Here is a 9,677-nt window from a genome sequence, read left to right as displayed (position 1 = left end):
CCTTCAATTATTTTGTTTGCCACATTATTATGATTTTCTTTACACATTAGAAGTTCCTTCATATATTTGCTATCTTGGTGTTTCTTTTCAGGAGCAATGGAAAGATTTAGCGCATAGGTTGGCTACGTTAAATCTTGTAAAGGAAGATTATTGGTTTGAAATAGATCGTGCACGTGCTCTTAGGGAAGGATCGACGTCAACCGAATTATGTTATGATCTTGGAGACAACTCTCAATGGTCAAGCCGTAAAAGACCAGCCACAAGTCAATCATATGATGCACATGGTCATTATGTTCCACAAGATGAAGTAGTTCCAGAGTCACAATTAACTCAAGTCTTGAATAATGGTGGGGTTGGTTTAAGTGAAGACGAAATGGCAAGGATATTAGGATTAAGTTTTGGGGGAACATAGATGTGTTTTCTTTAATGAATGTGTATGAAACTTGGATGTCTTTTCTTTTGTATGAAACTTGGATGTCTTTTCTTTAATGAATGTGTGCATGAATGTCTTCTCTTTTGTATGGATTCAAAAATCTTGGAATGCTTACATTATTTGAGTTTTCTTTATAGGTGCAATATGGACGATGAAAATCCGCTAAGGAGGTATGTACTAATGACGTATGGTATCGATCTTAGCATTGGTGATGATAGAGAGGAGAGAGCAATTGTGTTGTACCAGTATATGACTCAAAGAATGCATAGGCTCTTCCAACCGGTGCCTCAAGAAGTATTGATGCGACAAATGGTGGACAGGCAACAAGAGGATGAAGATGCAAGGATGATGCATGGCTACTTTGGACCTAACTGTACTTGGGGCCCTAAGAAGTTCAACCAACGTTTGGGTATGTATTGACCTCTTTTCTTACGTATTCTAAGTGAAATAGTTGTTGTGGATCCTGCTTTTGATTTCCAAGTTGATTTCACCGGAAAACTTGGCCAATCTCCCCACATGAAGATGTATGACGTAATGAAATGTTTGTGTAAAAGCATAGCCGCTGATAGCACAGATGATTATGTCCGTATGGGAGCGTCGACCGTCTATATGTATGTCAAGAGGTTTACTAGGGTAATTGTTGGGCACTTTGGTCCAAGGTATATGCGACTTCCTACAAGAGAAGACACGGAAAGATTATTGGCAGAAAATGCAGCTAGAGGGTTTCCTGGAATGCTTGGAAGTGTTGATTGTATGCATTTTCAGTGGAAGAATTGTCCAACAGCATGGGCAGGTACGTTCCGTGAACATGAGAAAAAACCTACCATCATCTTAGAAGTTGTGGCATCATATGATCGGTGGTTTTGGAATGGTTTCTTTGGAACACCAGGGTCGAACAACGACTTGAACGTCTTGGATCAATCTCCACTTTTTGATATGATGGTTAATGGTTTAGCAGCTCCTTGTAATTACCGCATCAATGGACACATCTAACGCAGCGGGACGGAGTAAAGATCAAAACCCAGCCCACGATCAAAACCCAGACCATATTTAGTCGCGACCAAATCCCAAATCCTAATATAGTCGGGCGTAAATTTAAAATCCGTTTGTTGTCAGGCGTAAACTTAAATTGCGTTTGTTAACGGGCGTAAACCAAATTTACGTATGTTGGTGGGGCGGAATTTAAATTTACGTTTGTTGCGGGCGTAACATAAATTTACGCCTGATGAGACGGACAGCAGAATTCCGCGCGTTGCCAGGCGGACACCAAAATTCCGCCTCTCTGGGGCGGACACCAAAATTCCGCCTCTCTGGGGCGGACACCAAAATTCCGCCCCTCTCAAACGGACTTTTTTTTTACGCCCAGTAACTGTTATCAGAAAAATTATGAAACATGAAATGAAAATTTTCGAACGTTAGAATGATAAATTTTTCGAACGTTGGCGTTGGAGATTGCGTAGCAGATTTTTGACCGTTGGTAAGATATTTATCTTTTTCGAACGTTTGAAATTGAATGTTAATAACGGGTTTATTTTATACCTATATATACCAGATGAATTCCTTTAACATTTTCATATCATTCGTTGTATTCGGCAAGAAAAAAATAGTATCAGGAAGAAAAAATAGTTTTCCATATTTCAAATCATTTTGAAAATTTTCATCGAATCGTTTTTAATGGCACCACCACGAATAGCAAGAGGTCCAAATTTTACGCCAATCGAAGATGTCACGATGTGTAAAATTCATTTATCAATATCTCAAGATCCCGGTGTTGGAGCCGATCAATCAGAGATTGCGTTGTGGACTCGTATCAAGGATGATATTGAAGCTCATTTACCGGATAAACCAGAGCGGTCTTGGAGTTCCTGGCAAAAACGATTTCAGGGAATAAGTAAAGAAGTTGCGTTGTTTTCGGCAAAACAGGCGGAAGTGGAAGGTGAATATCATACGGGATGGGGTCCGGAAATGACCGTGAGTATTCTCTCTGTTTTGAAACAATTATTTTCTAATATTGAGATGCCCATGAACCTAATTGTTTTTAAAAACATTAACAGCTCGAAGAAGTAAACAAACGGTTTAAGGAATGCAATCATGGAAGAAAATTTAGGCACGAAGAGTGCTACCCAATTGTCATAGAAAATATAAAATATAATCGTCGATCGACTTTTGTTTTTGATATGACGCACGATTTGGATAGTAGCGTGAATACCGAGGAAGATGGCACTCAAGTCGAGTCCGGTAACGACACAGATAAAGGAGACATAGAGAATACATACCTTCGTCAGATGGGAAAAAAAGCAGCTAAACGACTGAAGAAAACCGGGCGAGAGAAATCCAACCGCCAAGAGGAATTGATGGGAATAATTATTACACAGCAAGAAAATTTCAATTCTCATTACCGGGAACAATCAAGATTCAAGATGGAACAAAAAAAGGCCGAGTTTGCACAAAAACAAGCTGAGCATGCGGCTAAAATAGCCAAGGAGGTCGCAGACGATGAATTTCGCATCATGATGATGGATCTTTCCAAATTGGATCATGTACAAAAGGAGTACTTCGAACTTCGAAAGGCTTTAATAGTACGGGACAAAAGGAGCCAATTATAATCGTCAAAACGGGATAGTTCGAACCTTAAGTATTAAGTCTAATAATAAGTGATAATAGTTTTAGTAGTTTATTTACGTTTTAATATGTATTAATTTTGTCATTAGTCGTATTATTATGTAATATTTGGGATTTAATTTTATCTTCATTTAATTTAATCAACTTTAACTTATTTTGTAACATCTTACTTTAATTTACCAAGTGATGAGTATATGAAATAGAGTTAATACATTTCAATAAAATTATTCGTTAAAATAAAATCACATAATTTTTTCATATGGGAAACAACATTTAATTCCAATATTTTGTCCTCGTCTCCAACCTTTTAATTCCCATATTCTGCCCATATATGTTCGATTAAGTCATCGCGCAAGCGAATATGCCTATCTTTGCTGCGCATATGACGTCGGCGTTGCTCAGCTCTAATTTGGGAAAACTCCTCACTGTTGCCTCTTAATATATTAACCGGTGTCGGGTTGCTACGATGATCATAAACATGTGGCCATTCACCGGGTAGACGCTCATCCTCGACTATCATATTATGTAAGATAATACACGTTTTCATGATATAGGCAAGCACATCTGGATTCCACATTCTAGCAGGTTGTTTGATGATTCCAAACTGTTGTTGAAGTACACCAAATCCCCGCTCTACGTCTTTTCTTGCACCCTCTTGCATCGCTGAAAATATCTCTTTTTTCCTACCAAGCGGATGTTTAAACGCCATAATAATAGTAGCAATTTCTGGATATATTCCATCACCTAGATAATACGGCATGTCATAAGAATGACCGTTTACCACATAGTTCACCGGTGGTGCTTTTCCCGTGACCAGACTTCGAAAAACATATGAACGGTTCATCACATTAATATCGTTGTTAGAGCCTGGCATACCAAAAAATGCATGCCAAAACCATAGATCATACGACACCACCGCCTCCAACACGATACTTTCGCTCCCTTTATACGCGGTGTAAGCCCCTGATTCGGCAGATGGACATTTATCCCATTTCCAATGCATGCAATCTAGGCTACCTATCATCCCTGGAAATCCTCTATCTTTGTTTTGGTTGAGCAACAACTCAACATCACCAGCCGTAGGTTCACGCAAATATTCTTTCCCATACACATTGACAATCGACTTGCAGAACCTCCGAGTTGCTTCCAACACCGTGGTTTCGCCTATGCGTAAGTACTCGTCTATTGCATCTGCCGCACATCCATAAGCTAACATTCGCACCGCTGCAGTTACTTTTTGATGAGGGTTTAATCCTAAAACTCCACACGCATCGGGCCTTTGCACAAAATATCTGTCTTCGGCTGTAACACCTTCCACTATTCTGTTAAACAATTGTCGACGCATCCTGAATCTTCTGCGAAAAACATTAGGTGGTTGGTTTGGATACGGAGAAAAATAGTCGTTCCACAGAAGTTCAGCACCAGTCTCACGATCTCTTGGTATTTTGATACGAGTTTGAGGCCATTTAGAATTGGTAACAAGGACTCCCATACTAACGGCCATGTTATTTTGCATAATTGCTATTGAATCATCATCCGAGGAATAAAAACTACTATTAGAAGAAGAAGAAGAAGATGAAACAGAAGAACAATAGTGAGCGGTATTCTCATATGCTTCCATATTCTATCCGAATCAGAATAAGTGTGTGATTGTAAAAAGAGGTGTGTTGGTATTTATAGAGTGAGTGACGGGATCACATGCTTCCATTTTCCATCAGGATTAATAAATAAAATAAATAAAGTATTTGACAAATTTTGTAAACTGTTTGTCAGTGAGGTGTTTGTCGTATTGAAATGACTAGTCGGTGAAATTTGATAAAGTATTCAAATAACTACTCGCTGAAATTTGATAGAAATTTGATAAAGTATTGAAATGACTACTCGCTGAAATTTGATTGTATTGAAATGACTACTCGCTGAAATTTGATAAAGGATTCAAATAACCACTCGCTGAAATTTGATAGAAATTTGATTGAGTATTGAAATGACTACTCGCTGACTACACATAACAAAGATAAATAACATAATAAATGTCTAGTATGACTACACATAACAAAGATAAATAACATAATAAATTCAAAGCTAAACCATATAAATAGTCATCACAGGCTAAACATTTCCCGTATCCGGAGGCGCCGATCGCGGTGGGATAAAAGCCGTTCTCGGAATGGGCCTGACCGAGGACGTTGAAGATGATCCTTGACTCATAGAACTCCACACTTGTGGTGGCAATGTGGGGGAAAAGGCGCCGAATCCAATGGAAGGTTGGATGGTGTGTGGCGTTCGGAAAAGAGACAGTTGATACTCCAATTCCGTGATCTTATTATTCTGGTTTCCTATAAGTTCATCTTTCGCTAATAGACACTCCATCCTATCTTTCGTTTCTCGTAATGTAAAATCTCGAAATTGTTTAGTAAAATCAGCATATTCTTGGAATAATGCATAACTATCGCCCTGTCATGAAAAAATGAGATAGATGAGATTTTTTTTTTTTGGAATTAGCAATGTAAAGTTGAACGAACACTTACGGGCGATAATTGTTGTTGCGGTGGAATAAGAACATGTTCATCTGGTTTTCCAAGTTCGGTAGAATAGAAGTCACCGCTGTACCCAAATGTTTGGACCTCCCAATCAGGATGTGTCACATATTTTCTGAAATTAGTAACCTTTTTCCAATACTCTAAATATACTTCATACTGCACAACTTGCACCACCTCGGTTGCATCAACAAAACCGTCCGCTAGCAGGAGTTTTGCTTGGTCATCACCCAAATGCCCAATAATTACATGTAGTTATGGGAACAGCAAACGAGGGATGGTTTTGCCTCCAACATCTTTCTCCCATGTTAACATTATGCTGTATAACCAAAAAGGGAATATAATTGTAGCGAGTACGTTATTAATTAGATAAATAACGAAAAATAAAAAACTATGTTATTGACGATTAATATTAATGATATAATATAAAAAATCATGTCTAACTCACAACGCCATTCCAAGAAAATATCCATCTCGAGGACTTTCCCATCTCAGAACTGAGGACGTCGGTGTATGATTCCCATGGGTGCCATGTCACTTGGTCAATCGTCAGCTGATTCAGTAAAATCCTACAACGAATAATATCATTCTGACACCTCCTTCCATTCCATCTAGAAATTACAGGCCATTTCTGTTCATTACCGGTCATTGAGATGTCTGGTCGACATACGCCTAGGTATTCATACCCCCAAAACTAGTCCATAAAATTAATGAATCAAATTAATATATCCAAGGAAATAAACTTTAATGAAAATATACTTTACGTTGAAAATTAAAATAAAATCGATTACCAAAATACCTCTAATATTTGGAAGGGCCCGCTTAGTGCCTTCTGTTGTTTCCTACAAGCTTGTCGGAGACCTGCATACAATCTCGAAAAGGCACTACCGCCCCAGTCAAGGTCTTGTATTTTATCAATTTCTTCGAAAGCAGCTAACCATCCAGCATCAATATAGTTCTTTGCATTAGAAAGAAAAATTGACCCAAAACATACATAAAAAAGGCAATTGCTATTCTATGGGCGAGGAGAGAATCTTCATTAGCCGCCACCAACTTATCTTCTTTGAAGTATGAGCTTAAATATGTAATTGTAATTGAGTTTGATACCACGACGCGCCTCTTGTTCCCTGTGTGATATCCGGAAAAATCTTCTCACGGACATAGTCAAATTGGTATAGGCTCGAATCATACGGAACTACATAACCATCACCGATACTCAGTCCAGTTAACATGACCCAATCTAATGGCGTGAACCCCATCTCACCAAATGGAAAATGGAACGTGTTGGTTGTATCCCAAAACCTCTCAACAATATAATCAACAACGGCATGTTGGGTAACGCTACACTCTATGTTCAACAATTTTTCCCACCCCGCTTTTTCAATCAAATATTTAACTCTAGGACAATGTATTGAAATAAATTTATAATAATGAATTACCGATGCCAGACATCCACGATGTTTAAACTTAAATGTTGGTGCGTCTGAAAATGTAATGTCTTCAGTAGCGTGCGGCTTATCATCTTCCACTATAGGAAACCTCCCTAACCCGGGACGTCGACCTCCTCAATTTGACCGGTAGAGATTAAGTTGTAATCAGCTTCGGTAGATTTTTGTCTCTTGTTGGTCTTTTGGCGACCACTAAACCTCGATATAAACTTGTTCATTCTACGCACAAACATGTTAAATACAATTTCATAATTAAAAGACCAATCCACGAACCATAATAGACATAAATTTAACCGAACAAAATTTCAACATCATAAAATTCCATAAACATAAATTTAACCAAAAAAATAATTATCCAATTAACTATATTTATAACTATTTATAATTAACAAAAAATTCAATTAAATACGAAACTAAATTAACAAAAAGATAAATTAAATTAAATCACGTAACTAAATTAACAAAAAATAATTATCCAATTAACTATATTTATAACTATTTATAATTAACAAAAAAATAAATTAAATTACGAAATTAAATTAACAAAAAAATATATTAAATTAAATCACGTAACTAAATTAACAAAAATAATTATCCAATTATTAATATTTATAACTATTAAATAAAACAAAAAATTAAATTAAATTCCGAAACAGTAACAAAAGTAATAACATTAACATTAACATACTATTGGATTAAGATGTGATTAACCCAATTTTAATAAGATTTGATTAACCCAATATGAATATCCAATTAGTAATAAAGTCTGATTCAATTTTCAACGTAAAAACCCTAAATAAATTCGAACAAAAAATACAATACATATATTATTACACAAATTGAATAAAGAAAGTAGAAAATACATACCTTATAATGGAGTTTTTAGGGTTTTTGTGGAGTTTTTAGGGTTTTGTGCGGTTGGTAGATGGGAATGGAGAAGAAGAATATGAACTGAAGAGGGGCGGTGAAGAGAAGAAGAATATGAACTGTGGAAGAATATGAACTGTGGAAGAATATGAACTGAGAGAAGAAGCTCGTGTAAGATGGGTTGTGGTTGGAAGGAGAGGCGGTATTTGTGGAATGTGCGTTGCTTAGAGTACGCCCGATTCAATCAGACGGACAGGAGAGTACGCCCTAATGAAACCTAATGGGCGGAAATTTTGGATACGACCCCGTCTCAGGCGTAAAATATTTTACCCTGACAAATTCATCACGCGGACCGCAAGTCCGTCCGTACAATTCATCACGCGGACTCCAGATGTTCGCCCGTCTGATCTCACACGTGTTGTGTGACCGTGTTTAACTCGGGCGAATTATTTTTACGTTTCTTCGAGCGGTCATTTGGAATCCGTCTGATCACGGGCGGAATTTAAGATTCCGCCCCATACGAAACGTAATTTATATTTACGCTCGATAACAGACGTGATTTATATTTACGCCCGTTTGAAATGTAATTTATATTCCGCGCAGAAATGAAACGTAACTAATACTTCCGCCCGTCTTCATGCGTAAAATTGTTTTACGCGCGACCAAATTTGGTCTTCTCCCCATAACGTCACAATACATATTAAACTCATATTTAGTCTTTTTTTTTGGTCTTTGATCTTTGAGTTTAGTCGTACCATTGCAGTCGCTCTCAATGTACTTGAATTAGCATGTTCATGGCTTCCAATTAATTAATATAATCTAAAGAGGTTTATCCTCTTTTTTTCCTTCAAAAAAATAAATAAATATATATATATATTTAGGCCTGGGTATAATTTCGATGTTATAATTATATATAAGGGTTTTTAATAAAATGCCCATGTGGAGAAAAGCAATTAACAAAATGGCCACATTTTTTTCATAATTTATTTAATGCCCATGGTTTGACCTTTTCGGTCCCGTTTTTTTTTGAATAAACGGCTAACAGACGTTACTGTGTACGTGGCAGTATTTGAGGCTTGGGAAAAAACATCCAAATCCAATCCCCTGAATCGTGTGCCTAGCACCTGGTTAGACCGCCCGATACACTACCTAGTTAACTCGTACGGTTGTAAACCCGTTCAAATTCCATCTTGTGTTGCTCTGAATTTTAATTGAATATGAACCCACCCATCAAAATCAATGAAAACAACAATAGCTCGTTTCAATCGACCCCAGAACAAAATTGATACTCCTAAGCAAATCCAGGTCGACAAAACCCAACGTGAATCCGTGTATAAAAACCCCAAAACCTGTTGTTGTTGTTGGAATCAGAAAAGAAATCTACAATTAGTCAAGAGATTAAGAACAAGACGATAACCACGATCCACGAACTTCGTATCCATTTCCCCCCTTTGTTTAACCATCTTTACATCTCTGGAAGATGAGAGAATGAACAAAAAATTTGACTCATCAAATTTGCATCGCAACTTAGTAAGGACTAAGGTATGCTTCAAAAAAAAAAAGCAAAAAAAAATAATTAATAAGACAAAACTAGTGACAAAACCCCTAGGTGAACAAACTAGTGATAAGAAAAAACCGGTCATTTTATTTTTAACAAATAAAAACCATTTCAAACAAAACTGGGACAAAAACCCCAATTCAAATAAAAATTTTAAAATTCAGTTTTTATTTGATTTCTAAATTCCAAAATTAACCTTCAAAGGAAAGTTT

At 36.9% G+C, this 9,677-nt stretch overlaps 1 protein-coding gene across 1 annotated transcript; it reads left to right on the top strand.

Moving 5' to 3' along the window:
* The first annotated feature begins 613 nt into the window (after nucleotides 1–613).
* Nucleotides 614–1,426, top strand: LOC113337520. Its single transcript, XM_026583188.1, has 2 exons — nucleotides 614–842; nucleotides 885–1,426. The coding sequence occupies exons 1-2, from the start codon at nucleotides 614–616 to the stop codon at nucleotides 1,424–1,426; spliced, it is 771 nt and encodes a 256-aa protein (XP_026438973.1).
* The last annotated feature ends 8,251 nt before the right edge of the window (nucleotides 1,427–9,677 follow it).

Source organism: Papaver somniferum, unplaced genomic scaffold (assembly GCF_003573695.1).
Source record: "Papaver somniferum cultivar HN1 unplaced genomic scaffold, ASM357369v1 unplaced-scaffold_160, whole genome shotgun sequence".
NCBI lineage: Eukaryota > Viridiplantae > Streptophyta > Magnoliopsida > Ranunculales > Papaveraceae > Papaver > Papaver somniferum.
This window is presented reverse-complemented; position numbering and strand designations above follow the sequence as displayed.

What these genes read in the sequence shown, in the direction of transcription:
- LOC113337520 (XM_026583188.1), top strand. Translation starts at nt 614, where the DNA reads ATGACGTATGGTATCGATCTTAGCATTGGTGATGATAGAGAGGAGAGA. An exon ending in GAAGTTCAACCAACGTTTGG is followed by an intron (nt 843 to 884) that starts GTATGTATTGAC and finishes TAAGTGAAATAG; the next exon opens with TTGTTGTGGATCCTGCTTTT.